The 20,045-nt window shown below is 31.3% G+C and overlaps 2 protein-coding genes and 2 long non-coding RNA genes across 4 annotated transcripts; 2 read left to right on the forward strand and 2 right to left on the reverse strand.

The window, feature by feature from the left end:
• Positions 1-263: 263 nt before the first annotated feature.
• LOC120137847 lies at positions 264-18,482 on the reverse strand. The gene is made up of 3 exons (XR_005517458.1): positions 18,472-18,482; positions 6,840-6,844; positions 264-341 (listed from the first exon to the last, which is right to left on the reverse strand). It is a non-coding gene; the product is annotated as an uncharacterized LOC120137847 (long non-coding RNA).
• On the forward strand, positions 6,763-8,430 carry LOC120137844 (gibberellin 3-beta-dioxygenase 1-like). The gene is made up of 2 exons (XM_039153494.1): positions 6,763-7,346; positions 7,771-8,430. The coding sequence occupies exons 1-2, from the start codon at positions 6,877-6,879 to the stop codon at positions 8,405-8,407; spliced, it is 1,107 nt and encodes a 368-aa protein (XP_039009425.1). The 5' UTR covers positions 6,763-6,876; the 3' UTR covers positions 8,408-8,430.
• On the forward strand, positions 14,615-16,951 carry LOC120137846. Its single transcript, XR_005517457.1, has 3 exons — positions 14,615-14,677; positions 15,731-15,822; positions 16,819-16,951. It is a non-coding gene; the product is annotated as an uncharacterized LOC120137846 (long non-coding RNA).
• LOC120137845 (probable 2-oxoglutarate-dependent dioxygenase AOP1.2) lies at positions 17,503-18,091 on the reverse strand. Its single transcript, XM_039153495.1, has one exon. The coding sequence runs from the start codon at positions 18,052-18,054 to the stop codon at positions 17,674-17,676; it is 381 nt and encodes a 126-aa protein (XP_039009426.1). The 5' UTR covers positions 18,055-18,091; the 3' UTR covers positions 17,503-17,673.
• Positions 18,483-20,045: the final 1,563 nt, after the last annotated feature.

The following is a 20,045-nucleotide window of genomic DNA, read 5'->3' on the forward strand; positions in this document are numbered from 1 at the left end:
CCCTCATCCTTTCAATACCCTTTCTCTACTTTAAAAATTAAATTCTATTATCAAACCTCAATCTTAAAACTTCAACCCCAATAACCTTCACAATGAGCAGATCAAGGCAGCCTCCAGATCTAAAAAATTACATGGACAAGAAGCTCCAAATCAAGCTGAATGCAAATCGGATGGTTGTTGGTACACTTCATGGGTTTGATCAGTTTATGAACTAGTGGTTGAGAACACTGTGGAGGTGAATGGCAATGAGAAAACTAACCATGGGATTGGAATTGTTATGTAATTGAAAATTCATACGAATTTAGATGGATCTCCATAGATTCTGCTCTTTCATTTCCAAACTGTAATTAAAAAAATTAAAAAATATTTATTTAATCCACATGATGATGACGTTAGAAAATGTGACAAAAAAATTTAATATTTAAAATTTAGTGAGAAAATTTAAAAAAAATGATTTGAAAATTTGAAACGACAGGAGATGATAGAAAATGGAAGTGGGAAGAAAGAATTATCACATGAAATTGCAGCTTTTATGAATATTTAATTTTGTTTTTTATGTTCCAATTTGATTTTGGACCCACGTGATGGGAAAACACATTTCCACTTAATCGCCCATTAATGCTTAACTAAAAAAAGTATCGTTTTTAGAATATACATATTTAAATATATTTACGTCTATAAAATATGTGTTATCATTAAATTAAAAATATTTTGAACGGATATAAACATTTAATCATCCTTAACTATTCAAAATAAATATACGAATTAACTTATCTCAATGATTAAAAGAATTGGTGTTATTCTTAAAGGTCACCGGTTTGAACACCAATGACTACAGTAGGGTGATTAAACGTTCATTGTCAAATGATTAAAGATATTTAAAACATATACTAATTTATAATCACATTAGCTTAATAAAAAAACTATTTAAAATAAACATCTCATGTTATGTGTACCCTTCTAAAAAAAAGTTCATCTTGTATAATTAGATACTTAATAAGATATTAATATAAAAATAATTGAACCAATAATAAAATCTATTATTATTTATAATAATAATAATTATAATGGAATATAATTAAATATAGCATTAATCTACACATATATTTATATTACGAGTCTAATCTTATAACAATCTTACAATTTGTCATAATCTCGAATTACCTTAATCAACTGTATTATCTTATTGGTACATATAGTATTAGATACTTGAATTGCCAGTCCAGCTCAGTTGGTAGAGTGCAAGACTCTTAACCTTGTGGTCGTGGGATCGAGTCCCACGATGGGCAATTCATAATTGTCGGAGGTCTTCCACGGAAGTTACTCTCAACCTAGCGTTAGGGGCAACCTACTACCCTACCTCCCCTTACTCCATTATACATATGGGAATAGGGTCAGCTAATTTTATAGTATCATATGCCTTTTAACTCTTTCCAGAAAATATTTCACATGGGAGTAGCTGGAAAGCCAAGTCATTCAACTTAACAAAGCAGATGGATTCTATAAGCTTGGGTTGAAATATTGTGATTTGAGTACTGGGGAGTAAGTTTGACCAAATAATACTAGAGGGACTAAATTTGTACAGAATGAAATATAAGTACTATTCATGTAATCTGAAAAAAATCTAGGCTTTGGTTAGTTAAATTGAATTCGGTACCTTTTAGGTACTCGAATCGTTGTCATTGAAATAGACTAACAAGTATGATTAATTAACTTGAATATGGAGGTCTTAGATACTCTCGTCAATTTTCGGCTATTGAAATAGCCCTATCCATATTAAGGGATCCTTTGGGCCTCACCTATAAGAGTCGGGCTCTAAACTTGGCCCTGGCTTCGGTTCAACTTGGTTTTTTTTATCTAATAGGACAAACAGTTTTTATTAATTAGTCCAATAAGGTATATAGAAGTTTATTTTGTGATGTACTATATTTATTATAGTGACTTTGAACTCCTCACATTGACGTGATAAATTTCAATGAAATATATATTTTATTCAAACTTTTTACGATGATGTGATAAAATTTAATAAAAATTATGTTTTTATTAAAACTCGTCATTTTGATGTGACGAATTTAAATAACAAATATTATTTGGGTAAACTAGTTTTCTCAAAATGACGAGTTCCTTGAATACCGTAACAAATATCATAGATCCCAAAATAAATTTTTATATACTCTATTGGGCTAATTAATTAAACTGTTTGCCCTAAAAAAATCGTTGAACTTCCGCTATTGGGTTCACTGTAACCAATGGCCTTAAATTCCAAGAATAATGGCATATTGTAAAAAAAAAAACATCCTTTAACAATAACTGAATAATTATTTTAATTTTTTTCTTAAAGCACTTTGATCCCAATGTTTCATTTTGGAATAAAATGATTATTGGTTATATGGAAACAATTTATGCTTGTAGCTAATGTGAGATTATTATATCACCATTTTTTGACACGTGACATATACAATACCATCACTTTTCGATATGTGACATATTTCATGTCATCACTTTTCGACACATAGCATGTGTAACATCACCATTTTTTGACATGTGTCATGTCATCAATTTGAACACATGGTAGTCTTATACCAGCGACGTACGTCGATTGTTAGTCAATTAATAGTTAAGTTCAATCAAGGAAAATTTTATTTTGAAATAAAACATTAGGACCAGAATGCTAGGGGAAAAAACTAAAGCAACAATTAAAATTACGTGTGAAGTTTTGATGTAATATATGTAAAAACATATTACATATATTTTTTAAATATGTAATGTAATAGATAAATTTTGATTTTATATAATTATATACATAAATTTTAATTTAATTTTAATATGTAATATGATAGGTAAATTAGTTTGATTATATTGTAATTATATATACAATAATTTAGTTCCATTCAATTGTGTAATAGAAAATATACAAATTAAGTATCAGTTTTGTTGATTCCGTTACTACTATAAATATTTAAAGACGTTGATTCAAATAGCATCAACAAATTCGAAATTTTTTATTTGAATTTACTTCGAGTTGTAGTTTTATAAGTTTGACTTGGTTTGAAATTTTGTAAGTTCAAATCAAGTCGTAAAATACAACTCGAATAACTCATATAGTATCTCAAATAACTATAATTTTTTAGTAATTAATATATTGATTTTTAAGTTTGATCAGTCGAGTCTTTTGACTATGTATGATATATGTACGTCGCATATAAAAAATATGAAGAAATATATATATGTATTATATATGACTATAAAAAACATTTAAATTTAAATAAAATAATATCATAATATGATAAATATTTACAATTAAATCTAAACATAAACTTAAAAATTCAACTCGAAATTTATAAATTTGACTCGACTCGGAAAAATTTCAAGTCAACTTCGAGTTGTAAAATAGGACTCGTCAACGGAAATAACTAGAAATTTTTGACTTGATTCGATCAAACGCTCACATATGAATTTAAGTGTATTTAAACGCAAAATGATTATAATAATTAATAAATTTAAATTGGGTTTAATTTGTTACATATATATATTTTTATTAAGCTAAGGTGATTATAGTAATATTTATTCGAAATACTCTCAAATATTTGACAATGAATACTTAATAACTTATGTTGTAATTGATGGTGCTTGAACCGAAATTTTTAAAAATAATAATAATTTGTTCAACCACTAAAATAATTTAATTCGTACTTTTACACGTATAACTACGTATAATAAGAAATCCGGAATCATATTAAACATTAAATTAAAATAGTCATTAAAAGAAAAAGGGAAAAAATTTTGTATGCCCATTATAATAAAAAAATATTAAAATTTTTTAACCCCATTTTTAAATTTATGATTCCGCCACTGACAACCCATGAAATATAAATCTATGTACTAAATGATGGTGGCACCACATATATGGAATATGTGCATGATAGGATAGGATAAGACAATGCTACCACTATCATGACCAGGAGACGAGGATTATCGTTCTTCTGAAAATTTAAATTTTTTGTATGTTTTAATTTTTTTTTATGATTTTTTTATTGAAAATATGTTTTTTCTTGTTTAAAGTTTTATATATTTAAGTTTATCTTAACGGATATTATAAGATTAAGTTTACTCTAACATAAAATTATAGGCTGTGACATGACTACATTGTTGCTATTATGTTGCGCGCTCATGTTAACCACTCAGCAAAGTAGAATGAGAGATGTGAGGTCCATATTAAAGAACAAATATATATATATATATATATATTAGGATTAAGTATATAGGCTTAAGATTAATGATAAAATATAAGTATAAAGAAAGCGAAAAGCAAAGGAACACCCATTTATTTTTATTTCGTTTTCCGACAGATATACCATTTGCACATGTAGTCAAAATATCTATAATTTAAGATGATTACAAGGATAAGAATAATGTTTATTCAGAAATTTTAATTTATTATTAATATACATATAAGCTATACACCTTATAAGTAATTATTTAAATTTTTAGAAAGAATAATATTCTTTTTTTACAATCTTTTTTACCATTAAAATTATGTTTTTATCTTGTTTTTAGGGTAGTCATTATCTCATTAAACAATTGTACAAAAATAGAAAAAATGTAAAAAAAAAAAGTAGAATATTGTGTAAATACTCATATACTTGTAAAAAAAATAAGTTCCTAAAAATAATACAATAATATGTGTATAATTCATATAATGTCAACAAACTCATAACTTTTGATTAAATAATAACTTTGATCTCTATTTTTTGTAATATTTGATCCATATATTTCGTTTTGAGGCAAAAACACCCCTCTATGGATGGATTCCGTTATTTAACATACGATTAAAGCTTTAAAATACTAGTTTTTTACCCTAAAATGAAACATTAACTGTCAAAATGCTACAGAAAAAAAGAATAATGATTAAACTGAATATTTGGTCAAATATTCAGGGATTTTTTACCCTAAAATGAAACATTAAAGGCAAAAATATTCTAAAAAAAAAGAAAATGGACTAAAAGGTCATTTTGATAAATTTTAATGGCTATTTTTCACATTATACCTAGTAGTTCACACTGATTAAAATATTATACTTCGCAAAGCAGAAGAAGGAGAGCAAGTGGAGGTGGGGAAAGGGGTTGTAGATATGGATGTTTTCCTACTTGAGGACAAGACACAGGCACATGGAGAGGGAGGGATGTCCCTATTCTCTTATCTTTTCTTAATGATTTTTAAATTACTTGAGAGGCTCTTCATTTCTTTCCATTTTACATTGGCATTGTAGAGGACAAGATGGTCCTTCCTGTTTTTGTCCTTTCTCTTCAACCATACAAAACTCTCACTCTCATTTCTTGTCACCTTCTAGTGGCAACTCCCCCAACACCACTCAACAAACCCCAAAACGGCCTTTCTGCTCAAATATCACCTATAAAAAATTATTATCAAATTTAACATAAGATTTAGTCATATTTCGAATCGGAACTCTTTTGTGTCATATAAGATGAAGGCGCAGTGTTTTTAGTAGGAAGCGTCTTAGGCTAATGTGATAAAAGTCGGTGAAAACTTTTAAAGGTTGGATCAAAAGAATTACACGATTCAATGATGCACATATTAATCTTATCTTCGATCGCTCAACGAATACATTTTTAAATTATATTTTTGAACGTTCGAAAAAGTTCATATACGACTAACGTGACCTTTGATAAGCTTATGGCCAAACATACTAATTTTGAGTTGTCAAAGACATGTTCTAAATTTAAGTAGACCGTATCTTGAACTCTATCGATTGTTATCTTTTGAAATACTTGAGAACCCAATAATAAGAATTGTCTATGACGATCGTGCTGATATGGATCTGTTCAAATTCAATATCTCTTTTTAATAACTCAAAATCAACAATTTAGCCACGGGCTTCTTAAATCTCACATTATTTAGATATGAATGTTTTTAAACGTGTAAATATAACATTTTAAAGATGTATTTATTAAGTGATTGAAGATAATACTAATACACGTACAATATTGTCTAGTATAGCTCTTACTCGTGAAAATATGTGTCTTTAACACGTATCAAATGTGTATTTTTTTAAGAAAAAATTCATATACTTTTTTAAATATTTTTTACCGTTCTTTTTTCTTTCTTTCCATTTTGGTTTTAAACTATCACTATGAAATATGCATGCAAAAGATACCTTGAAAGCACTTCTTACTCGGCATGTCGTCGCCTTACGTCATATAAAAGGGGTTTCAATCTAAGAAATAATTTAAAATATGTAGCAGTAAATTTGATATTATTTTTTTAAAAAAAAAAAAATACTTAAAAGGGGATAGAAGAAAAGAGAAAAATAAAATAATTTGATTAAATTATGTTGAATTAAAATTCTCAATTAACAAAATTATGTATTTATAATACAATGAATATTATCCTACATCTTTTAATGTATCATAGGAATAGTGGTCTCACTAATTCGATTTAAAAAGTTTAAAAACTATTCTCAATCATTCAACAATAAACGCTCAATCGCTTCTATTGTAGTGATTGGTGTTTTAAAAAATAACAATCGACCAATGAAATAATTTGGTTTGTGCTGGAATTAAACGTTCCATAAACATGACGACCTTTTTAACCTGTAAAATCAAATTGTCTCTTTTATCTTTTACTATATATATTTGGTTAATTCTCAACAAGAAAAATCACTCTCACCTTTTCCCCCAGTATATATATTCACTGGAAGCCATCAAATCTCTTCGCTCATTTTCTCTGTTTCTTCCCCTCAAAAGTACACCTTTTTAACTCACTCCAACACATACTTTTTTTCCTCTTCCTATTAATCTCTCAATTTCTCTATTGTGTACGGATTCTCCCTTCCTTTCCCTTTCCTTGATATCGACAATGCCTTCCAGACTGTCGGACGCCTTTAGACCTCACCCTATCCACGACTTCACCTCTCTCCGCGAACTACCCGACTCCTACGCGTGGAATCAACGCGACGACGGCGGTTACCCTTCGGCCGCCGGAGAAGCCTTTGCCACCGAATCCGTGCCGGTTGTCGATCTCGACGACCCTAATGCTCTTCAAAGTATTGGCCATGCATGCAGGACTTGGGGAGTTTTCCAAGTCACCAACCATGGGATCCCCACGAGTCTACTTGATATGGTGGAGTGCACTTGCCGGACCCTTTTCTCTTTACCACTTCACCAAAAGCTTAAAGCCGCGAGATCACCGGACGGCGTGTCCGGCTACGGATTCGCCAGGATTTCCTCCTTTTTCTCTAAGCTTATGTGGTCTGAGGGATTCACCGTCGTTGGGCCACCGGACGAGCATTTTCGTCAACTTTGGCCTCATGGTTACAGCAATCACTGGTGAGCACCCATTGCACACATGCGAATGCACGTGCAAAGTTGTGATATTTTCAGTCTTTTGTGCCAAAAAAAACCCATTTTCCTTTAATGCAATTAGCAAAGTTTACATTGAAATCTATGGACCCACGAAGTAGATTAGGAGTAGTAATGGAGTCAATGAAAAATATCCACTTGTTAAGTGTTTTCTTTGTGCTAGGTCCAGCATAACAGCAAGTGGCGAATACGAATGTTGCGCCTGTCTATCCTTAAATTCGAAGTTTTTAAAGATAATTATTTATTATATCGATGATATTTATTTTAAAATTTTAATTATTAATGTATTTGTTTATCCTAAAATAATATTTTTTTGGATCCTACCTCCTTCACTGTTGTATACAGTGTTTTGTTTCTTTCGGGAATTTGATTTGATATGATTCTTCCTCAGTGACGTGATTAAAGAATACAATGAAGAAATGAAAAAGCTAGCAGGGACGTTGATGCGGCTCATGCTGGGTTCCCTAGGCATAGTTGCCAAGCAGGATATCAAATGGGCTGGCCCAAAAGGTGACTTTAAAGAGGCCTCAGCCGCTTTACAGTTGAACCACTACCCGGCTTGTCCCGACCCCGATCGGGCCATGGGTCTCGCTGCGCATACGGACTCCACCCTCCTCACCATCCTCTTCCAAAACAACACTAGTGGGCTGCAGGTCTTCAAAGAGGGAGTTGGATGGGTCACGGTCCCTCCGGTACCGGGAAGGCTTGTGATCAACGTCGGAGACCTTATGCATATACTGTCCAACGGGTCGTACGATAGCATTCTTCACCGGGCCATGGTGAACCGTACCCGTCACCGACTATCTCTAGCGTATTTATATGGGCCACCATCGAGTGTCGAAATATCACCGCATCCGAAACTAGTAGGCCCAAATCATCCGCCTCTCTATCGACCGGTTACTTGGAACGAATATCTTCACACCAAAGCAAAACATTTCAACGAGGCACTGTCATCAGTTAGGGTTTGTGTACCTCTAAATGGGTTGATTGATGTAAACGAACACAATAATAGTGTAACAGTTGGATAAGAGAGTCATTTTTGTTATAAATATTAGCTTTTGTTTTCTTTCTCCCTTGTATTGATTGCTTTGGTCGTTTATTGGGCCCCTACTATTTTGGAGTATAGTGTTGGGAGTGCAATTATTTTAAAAAAAATCAACTCAGTTAAACTACTAGCAGGGACGGATAGAGGAAGAGCCGACCGTATAATTATATTTCTTAAAATTTTTAATATTTCATATAATTTAGATATTTTATTTATATTTTCTATCAATAAATTGCTTTCACGCCTTGAAGGTTGAACTGGGTTGCGAGACAATATAATCACAATAAAAAAGGTTCCATCACTTGTTTTTATTATTTTAAATAATTTCATGTGTAAGAAGACATTAGGACCGACATGTTTTAGCCCGGATAAGGAGACAGATCCCATCCAAAGAATAAAACAATAAAGTCCTTTAAATCATCGAGAGAAAAAAGAGAGAGCCATACATCACTGAAAATATCCATAGGAAAAGCTAAAAATGAAGCCAAGATTACTGCAAACCAATGCCTTTTTAGATATTTATTGAAGAGAGCATTATTGAAGAGACACAAGTGTCAGTGATTTGAATCCACAAAATAAGAAAAACATATCCAAGAGAAGATGATAATATTGGCTCTCCAACCACGTGCAAGCCCACATTGGCTACTCAGGTTCCAGAACCCTACCTTATCGAAAGAGATGTAGCAGTTTTTACCGTTTCTTCGTTGTTCATTTGTTGTCGGTCAAAGGTTAACTAAAAACACACACACACATTCCCTTTACCTGAAATAACACACAGATTCGTTGACAAAAGAAGGGAGGCCAACATAATCGGTTAAAATTTCAGACAATTTTCCTTTGCATAATTGAGGAGAGCGTTGGTTGAATGGTCCCTTATGAAACATGATTGAAGAGAGGCTACAAGTTTAAAGAGGGGAAGTAAAGAAAAGAAAGCCACCTAGACTACAAGTTTTCAACCAAATGCACACCTACATTATCTGGACGTGGCCGGAGAGTTATTGGTTCATGCAAAGATTTAAAGTTGGTTTTAAGTATGTTGACGTTAGGAATTGTTATGGGTCAGTCAGGTTTTTGGCTCACTTAAATCCACGCTAAAAATTGAAGTCATGTAACTGATTTAACTTAGAATTAGGAGAATTCTATCCGATTCTATTTTTAGGTCAAAACTCACATTCGATCATATTCAACTCGACCTATATATAAATTATTTTTATTAGGTAAAATAAAAACCTAATTGAAAAGAATAATAATATATATGAGTATTCTCATCATTATTCCTAAATATATAAGGGATTATTATAATATTATAAAGAGTTAATTTTTGACCCTAAACTTGAATTCGATCTAACCTCACCAAAACTCAAATTTTTAAAATAAAAAACCAACCCAAGTGAGTCGGAACCCGTCGGATCCAGGTGAATTGCCCATCCCTTAAAACATAGAGATAGTTATAATATTATGTCGAGTCAGATTTTTTCATCCTAAACCTAAACTTGACCCTATCTTTAAAAAAACCCTACATGAACACATATATTTAAAAATAAAAATTTGATCTGATTGAATCGAGTTCGTGTGAAATGCCTATTCCTAGTTGGCATCTGACTTTAGATATATATATATATATATATATATATATATATTTGAATAATATAAGATGATTATAAGGTAATATCATTTCAGATTTTTTTAACTTGTTGACAACATACACACTCTGCAGAAGATGTTTCTCAAACCTATAATCTCTAGAGAAATCAATATCTTTTTACTACTCAAATCGAATTCAAATACATATTTTCTCTATATGTTTAAGTGAATTTACATTATCTTTTAAATTATTATAACAACAATCGTATCAATTGATTTAATATTCAATTCTCTCAACACACACAAAAAAAAAAAAACAATGTACAGCTCATAGTCGGCAGTCTCCACATCGAAGCAACAACTTGTACTATAGGGTTTTATCAAATCAGAACCCAATTGCTTAAGTTGGAGATGACATCAGAATCAATCCATGGTGATTTAATTTTCGATGAGATATAAAATGTAGATCACAAAACTGCGATTCCATTTCAGATTCAACTTTCGAATTCCAATAAATCTCTTCACCACATATTGGATTAAAGCTGGTGGAAGCGAATTCTCCTTGGAGAATGGGAATATTATCCCACTCTTAACGAAATGTAATCTTCAGCTAGTCATTTGATTTCTTCTATTCCATATCCATTGTCTTCGGAAAGCAACAGGTTTTCGTTTTGAAAAGGGGTGAACAAAATTAGCCCATTAGACCATCTATAAAATTAATCTAGGATTTACGACTAATGATACAGTTCAGGGTAAACTCGTCCCGTTCACATCACGAGCTTGCTCAAATAATATTTTTTATTCAAACTCGTCACATTGAAGTGACGAGCTTCAATAAAATATAATTTTTATTAGCTTTTGTCACGTCGGAACGACAAATTATAATAAAAAATATATATTTTATTGAAACTCGTCATGCCCATATGACAAGTGCCAAGTCACTGTAACAAATGTCATAATTCCCAAAATAAAAAAATATGGTGCCGTATTGAGCCAAATAATTAGCCACCTATGGTATTGGGCCAAAATTGCCATGAACGTTAGATTAATCTATAATTGGGTTGGTATTAGGTATTGGGTTAGTTGATAGGTAAACGGGCCTGATCAGTTTTTTTATTATTGTCCCAAAATTTATTTGCCCAAATACGGCAGGTGGGCGGATTATTTGACCCAAGGGCACCTCAAAAATTATTTTAGGATCTATTGTATTTTTTACGGTGCAGGGAGAACTCGTCATAGGATATAATTTTTTTATTCAAGGCCCAGTATTTTAATATTTCTTTTGGGGTGACGAGTTCTATTGATTTTTTTTTCAAGATCATTAAGTGAATTTATTTTAAAAAAATACGCGGGGTGACAAGTTGATATATGTTCTAAGATAACTCTCAACCATTTGACTGCATCCCATAATCCAGAAAATTAAATGATTTATAATGATAGCTTTTTTTATTATTATATACTTCCTTTCTTTATTATTATCATAATTCATTGTTTTGTGACAATATAACTTTTAATAATTTTATAAAGTTCAAAATGTATATATTACATTAAAGTAAATATAAAAGTTGTTGTGACAATATAGTGCTTGAATTGATAACGGCAAAGACGGGTTGATGGATAAATAGTACTCCATGTATATATCATTATTATATATATGATTGAATAAAATCAATTATTTTTATTTTAACTTATTAAAATTAGGACCAAATTGATATAATATATAACTAATAGTGATCGTATGTGTAATTATAACAAATATTTTAACTGTCACTTGAACTTCTATGTTAATATTAACGATAAATGACTTAATTGAATGCATTTAAATAGTTGAGTCACGTGATTGATAAAGTTTCAAAAATGGTGGTCAAAATAAAAAGGGGGAATAGTTAGGTGGTCACTAGTATAATTTACCTTTAATTGTTTTAATTAATTTATAATTATACGTTGAGCCTTTTAAATTTTTATAAATTAAAATAATGGTCCTCATTGTGATCATCGAGTATGGAAGAATCATACAAAATCATATTATCGAGTAAAAAATAAGTAATTCTACTTGCTTAGAATATTTATTACAACCATCACAAGTAGCCAAAAGAGAATCATTATTAACAAAAACTTTATTTTCAATCAACACTAGAACTTATCAATGCTATAGATTGTCAAAATATCCGAACTTGACGGGTCCGACCTAATCGGGTTTTTTTTTTAAATTTTCGAGGCTCAAGGTGGGTTATGTACTAAAAGAATTCGAGGCCGGGTGAATCCAGATTTAAGGTGAAAAATCATTGACCCAACCCAATTATTATATATATATATATATTATAATTAATATTTTAATAATTTTTATTTTTATATTATTAAAATATATTATTTAATTATAAAATTATAAAAATATTATAAAATATTAATTTAACAATTTAAATATAATAAATAATTATAAATATTATTTTATTTATTTTAAATATTAATGTATTCGGGTTGGGTTGTAGTCTAGGTTTTACTCTAAAAATTAGAACAGGTTCGAAACAGGAAAAAAATCAAAATTCCTCAAGGCGGGACGAGGTTAGGCTTTACATATATGTTTTTGGGTCGGGGTTGGGACTACCAAAAACCCGACTTGACCCACCCTATGCTCATCCCTAGTCAATGCTACTTACCTGCTCCCACATTGTAACATAACAACTGCATGTTAAAGGTTTAATACAAAAATAAGTGTCTAAATATATATCAAAATACGATTTAGTAACTAAATAATTTTTTACTAAAATAGATGCCTAATGTTTTTAACGTTATATTTTTAGGTACCTAGATCGTAACGACGTTAAATTTAGCCGTTAAGTGACACGCCACCCTCATTTTTCTGAATTTTTTTTTATTTTTTAAAAATTAAGAATTTTATTAATTTAAATGAAAACCGAATTTTTTCCAGAAATTATAAAAAAGACCCTAACCTTAGAATATTTCAATCCACGTTACCAGCCGTAGCCGACCATCACCGGCCACCTTCACCACAATCTAACGTCACGCACCCATGTCCGGACCTCCTCTACCAACTATCTCTCTTGCCATTTTCAAAATCCTCCTATATTCATAAATCTCAAAGCTTGAATCTCTAAACCTTAAACCTCAAATCTCTAACTCTAATTTCAACAGCCCATTGTCGGTCGTGTAATTTGCAAATGACTTGGAGCCATTTAAACCGTTCGACGATTTGCAATAGGTGACATGCAAGATTTGAAGAAATTGCACAATGAGGTGGAGTGGTGGTGAGCAAGACAGGAGAAGGGAGAGAAATGGGGGAAGGGGACGGAGACTTTTTTTTTAATTTTTTTTTATAAAAACATATTTTATATTTAAAAAATAAAAATATAACAACAAACACTTAAAAATGTAACGGGTAAAACATTATACATATATTTTTAGCGAAAAAATCTTTAGGCACCAAATTATATTTTGATATATAGTTTAAACACTTATTTTTTTATTAAGCCTATGTTAAAAATAATTTTGATATAATTTATATAGTAGTGCCTTTCTTTTTCTATGTAATGTATGAATTTTATTGAAGGAAAATGGTCATAAAAGACCACCTTACGCCTCGTTAAAAATCTCCTCTAAATGGAAGGGAAAAAGAGCACATAATAGTGATTAAAGTTAAATAATATCTTAATTTTGGATACCACAATAAGCCTCAAGACCAGACTGATTATGTCGACCTTTGTTGCTAGCAACGAGCTTCAATAATTCAGCGTAATCAAAGGGTTTATAGAGTAAGGGGTGTGCTTCATCCACTAGCTCCTCCGGTGCCTTTATCATGTAACCTGGTTTCGAGACCGTAAACAGTCCGACGGAATACCTCTGCTTGTCGCCGGTCAGCATCACACGGTGATAAGTGGCCTTTAACCTCCCATTCAACCATGCCTGCATCATCATATACCATACCAACTTAATCTATCTTCCATCCTTTGCATATATGATTAATGGAATGAAGACTTACATGGAGAGATTCTCCAATGATGACGACGAAAGCGTCTTGGGACAGACTCAAATCGATCCGTGTAATATCCTAAATTTTGTCTAGTGACTAAAATATAAGTTTAAAGGTTTAGTGGCTAAAGTATAATCTTTGAAAAGTTTAAGGACCAAAATTTTTAATTTTAAAAAGGAGTTATATATTTTAGCCTGTAAGTGAACAGTTTGGATTAAAACACAGATTTTAGTGAGAATCATATTTTTGATACGAGAATTATGTTAAAAGATAGAAAGAATAAAGTTCGATATTGAAACCGAATATTCAGATTTGAATTGGAATTTTACGAAAATTTGAAGGATGTTATAAAATGGTTGGAAATATTATTTATATATTTTAGAAAAGTGAAATTTAACATGGATCAATGGAATTAAGGTTGATTTTTCATGTTAAGCCAAAATTTTAGAATTAGATGACTAAATTGCAATTAAGGGATTTGATGATGTAAGGGATGATGTCATAGAGTGGCATAGATGAAATTATTAAGTTTTATTAAGGGCAATATGGTAAAGTGTATTTAAATGAATTTAATATTCATTTATATTATATAATGACAAGTGTATTAAGGGATAGGGTCTAGTAAATTCAAGAAAATTTTGTTCTCCTTCCTTTTCCAGCCGTGAGCTTCCATAGCCAAAGGTAAGCTTGTTTTTCTTTTCATTTTTGGTCTATTTTAATTAAATTTTGGACTAAAGTGTGAAGCAGAAAAATAATCCCCATTAAATTCTCTTTCATTTGGTAGTAAAATCCCATTGTTTCCTTGCTTTAATAGTGAAGTGGGTGATTATGGTGGATGAAGGGGTGATGAGAAATCAATGAAATTAGATCTGGTTTTGATGTTGAGTGTATTATGGAAATCATGTTCTACCATAAAATGTGATTTGGAAACCATTAGAGGGACTAATAAAGAAATTCGACCATTAGGCATATTCAAGTTAATTTATGGAATTTCATACGAAGTAAAGGTAGTATGTGAAAGGCATATGGATTTTGTTAAGTTATTAATTGGGTTCTGATTGGAATTAGATTAAAAAAAATGAAATTATTGAAAATGGGGATTGTTGCCACGTTGGAATTTGTACTCTGGTAGTCATGAGATTTCAGTAAGTGAATAATTGCAAATGAGGTTTCTGACAATGGCAAGCAAAAATACAAAATAACCGGTATTATTGTTTTGATATAATTGCATTAAATGTTGGCATCGGCGAATTTTTATTAGTTGTCACGATAATTCTGACTCTGTCAATGATTTCAAAGTGTTAAATTCATAAGTTCCAAAGTGGTATTACTACCTTCGAGCACCTATTATTTCAGTTTCAGGTGCTATGGCAGTTTTACAGTGATACTATGGTTTAGTTTTTGTTTGTTCATTTTTATAACAGAAAGGGTAACTGTGTTTTAGAATGTTGAATTGAGTTGATTTGGAAGGTTGTATGGGATTTATAAGTTTTGGAAAGTTAGGGATGAAATGTAAAAGAATAAAGTTGAAGAATCATATTGGGAATAATTATTTATGGAATTGAATAAGTGTTTCAATAATGTTTGAAGTTATAATGGAGTTAGGAGTTTGGTTGATATTGATTTAGTTATCGATTTTATTTTATAGATTTTCAAATGTCAAGATGAGCTTATATTAGTACGATACTAATATGTAGTTCGAACAATTTTTGTGTTATAATTTGGTATTGTCAGACTAGTTAAATCTAGCAATCCAAACGATTCGGAAGGAAATGACAAAGCTCGTGATTAGGATTATTATATACAAGTTCTGTAGTGAGGCAAAGGTGAGTGCATTTTACTTACTCTATATGACATGAGGAAGACTTGCGATGAGTCAACCTCGAATGATATGAAAATAAATTGATTTCAATTTATTTTATTATATTTCATATTATTTCGTTTGATGATTTCTTATAAATACTTTACTATTTAAATGATATTTGAATGTGATGGGAAATTTAATTGTATGTCTATTGAGATTTATATTGTATTATACTTGATTTTTGTTAATGTTTAAAAAGATTTTGATGAGTGAATGATGTATGATACTTGATTTTGATGATATTTGAAAAAGATTCTGATAGGTGAATGATAAATGATTTAAAGAAAGTGCCCATTGTAAATGCATTGAGAATCATGGGTATAGAGGTGGAGCATTTAACACGTCTGACGTCTTTGTGACTATGGTGCTACGATTGATGATGATTTAGCACGTCTGACGTCTTCGTGACGGTGGTGCTATGATTGATGATGATTTAGCACGTCTGACGTCTTTGTGACGGTGGTGCTATGATTGATGATGATTTAGCACGTCTGACGTTACAGATGTAACGGTGGTGCTATTTATGTGTATGCTCGTCTGACTCGAATACCTTATAGTCTTAATGGTTTACATTGGGCTATGAAATGAAGAAATGAAAAAATGAAAAATATATGCTATGAGATGAAAATGGATTATACAAGCTACGAAATGAATTAAATAAATGATACATGCTATAAGAATGAAATAAGAAAGTTCTGAAAAGTGTTTGATTACAAAAGAATATGGATTGATTATTCTGTCTGATATGATTTATTATGATTTTGTGAAAATCATCAGATAATTCTTTTCAGGTTCCTGATAAAGTTCATCATGAGATATTCGGTTTGAACTTCTAAAAATTTAGTCTGCTTTATTTTTAATGATTATATATATTTTTGATATTTTCTTTATTTATTCTCACCTTTAGTATTACTGCCTCACTAAGTTATACTTAGCGCGTGATGATTTTCATGCGTAGGGTCTGATTGAGATACGAACGATTTATGAGGAGCCTTCCAAGCATCATGTGCAAATCATCTATAATACCAGTAATCAGTAAGACATCATTGAATTTTCTTTTGACTAGTAGTGACATGTATAATTATGTCAGTAGTTTTTATTTATCGTATTTATTTTAAATAATTTGTTATAGTAAACTAGAACTACTTTAGTTTATTTTACTTAGATTAGTTTTATCAGTATTTATGCATGAAAAGAATATATATATTATGTTATTATGTTTTTAGAAGATTTCACGAAAAGACGTGGTTTAAAAAAGTTACTGATTAACAAATGAATTTATTTTTCTATGTCAAAGAAATAATTTATAATTGAGATATACTTTAAAATAGATTTTTAAAATTAGATTAAGAGTGTTTTCAAATGAAACAAATTTTTAGGCAAATTCAGTTCAGTAAATGTCTTTAAATTGATGTGATATCTTTGACTCGTATATCGAAACGTATACGGGTCTAAGGTGTTACAATCCGTTCTCTGGTGCTGTTGCTTTGAAGTCCCAATCCCTTAACTTCATTTTGGCACAAAATGGTCACTAAGGTCATGTCCGGGTGAGGCCCTAGTCCAACCTGCGCTTCACTGGTTTTCGGCGCTCTATATTTCATTAGCTTAAAAATGCATTCACTCGACTCCAAGTGCTCATCCATGTAATTTTCCACTTGGAAAATCTCTAATATCATTCTTCTTATCATATGAATCAACTCCGTTAACCCATTTGCGAAGGATTGTATAGTTTTGCTGTCAATACATACGAACACATACGCAGTTTTAAGATTTATCAAGAGCAGAAGCAGAAATTACAGGAAAACTATTAAGTTTAGAACCTGAAACTTGGATTTCCTTGAGGCCAAAACGTACGAGTCTGGGCTTCACCGTTTTCAAGAATCTGTGCATCATCAAAGACAATGCCCTCGAAGAATGGTATTCTAAGGTCTTGGCCAATATAACCATAGTAAGGCTGTTTGGAAACATTGCGACTTTTGATTTCCAGGGGAAGATCAAAAAGCTCTTCCGCGGCTCCAAATGTTGTTTCCCGAATCTCTGAATGGACGTTGTTGAGCAAAGCCTCGAAGCAACCGAACTCTTGAAGGGCTTGTTCGACTTGGCCCTTCACTGAATCCCACTGATCGGTGCCCGGTTTTAGTTCCGGCTTCGTGAAATCGATGGCCGGAAGCTTCCAAGGCGATTTTGCGCCCATTTCCGTCCTGCAAAGCACAAAGGAGGTTTGTGAACAGTTGGATGCGTATATCCTTATCGGTACATGAACGAGTATAAGTGAACTCTTCTTTTTATAGAATGATGGAACGTTTAACGTCCAATGAATAATAATTACCTTATAGAATGAGCATAGATATTACCTTTTCCAGGACCTTCTTCACATGTTTTCCATTTTATAGAATGTGGGATTAGGGATGGTAAACGAGCCGGTTGGGTGCGGATATTCTTTCTCTATCCCCATATCCACCTAATATTTTTTAATTTATCACCCGCCCATCACTCATGATGGGTACAAATTTTTAAATTCACACCCGCCCACGCGGGTACATTTTTAAATCTATCTCCACACCCACTAACCACTAGCGACATACCCATCTAGACCCGTCTGACAGCAAACTAATGGAATGTTGGAGTTGGTTCCCAGACAGTTCGTGATGGGGTAGCAACGCATGCTTCAATTTGTCAGAGGAGTGGCTCTACGAATGTTATGGAGACAGATTGTAGGGAGCATGTAGTTGCAGAGCTGGATTGTTGAGTTACTTTCGATGTTAATGATTATAATGCGCCTAATATGGGTTTAGAGGGGCTAAAGAACATGGAAACTGTTGCTTTTGATGTTAATGCATATAGTACGGTTAATTTGTGTTTAGATGGGCATCATGGGCTAAAGAACATGGAAAGTGACGTGGTTAGTGGAATTATGAGTTTAATCAAAGAGCCGAATATTTCCCTAATTAAAGACCAGATTAAAGACTAAATATCCTTAATATTTGGTTAAATTATATGTTATATATTATACAATATTAAAATTTATAAATTAGTCTCTAAAATTACACCTAAATTCATAATGGTCTAAAATTTAATAGATATTTAGCTGGGCGGGCTGATGCGGGGCGGGTAATGTCTCAAACCCATTACCCGCCCACCACCCACGACGGGTACCACTTTATAAATCCATACCCGCCCACTACCCGCTAAAATTATACCCATCCCCGCTCCAATTGGAGCGGATGCGGTGTGGAATCCACGAAATTGTACCCGTTTGCCATCCCTATGTGGGATCACGTTTCACGTCCATTTACGTAAGATCTAAATAAATTAACCTTTTGATCCGAATGTGATAAGTATCAATTTATTATTATGGTAAATTTTTGAGTGACACGTCACCACCTAATTGATAGAAAAATTTATTCAATTAAAATATTAAAATTAAAAAATTCTTCTAGTGTATCATGTCACTTTAAAATATGTTCTAATAATCCACTGACACGTGATAAATTCGGATTGAAGGGTTATTTTTTTAAATAAAATTAAAATTAAAACTTAATTAATAGAATATGTAAGTACTAAGGACCAAATATATAATATATCAATTTTTTGTTAATTGACACATCATAATCTCTGTTTAAAGTTAACATACATTAACTTAATTGAAATATTAATTAAATAATTGAATAATCTGATTGATGATATCAACACATCAGTAGTCAAAATAAAAATAAAACAATAATTAAATTGTCATAGTTTATCTTTTACATAAAGTTTCTGCTAGTGAATATTTAAGTGAGATTAATTTGAGGTTATATGCCTGAGAGTGTAAATTGTCACCTGCTGATCTACACTCCTATGCATATAACCTCAAAATGAAAAGGGAACAATAATTAAATTGTCACTTATGTTGAACACTTGAACAATTAATTAAATATTATATTAATAAATCTTAAAAATGATGAAATTAGATGCTTTAATTATAAAAGTAAAAAGTAAAATTGAAAAAAATTAGGGAATTCAATTATAAAGATAAAAAGTGAGATTTAAAAAATTAGGGGTCTCAATTATAAAAGTAAAAAATAAGGTTGAAAAAATTAAGGGCGTCAATTATAAATATAAAAGGTAGGATTAAAAAAATTAGGGGCCATAATTGTTTTTTATTAATTTGGGGTAAGAACAAAGCTGTATATGTTCATAGAT

This window comes from Hibiscus syriacus, unplaced genomic scaffold (genome assembly GCF_006381635.1).
Source record: "Hibiscus syriacus cultivar Baekdansim isolate YM2019G1 unplaced genomic scaffold, ASM638163v2 tig00110676_pilon, whole genome shotgun sequence".
Lineage (NCBI taxonomy): Eukaryota > Viridiplantae > Streptophyta > Magnoliopsida > Malvales > Malvaceae > Hibiscus > Hibiscus syriacus.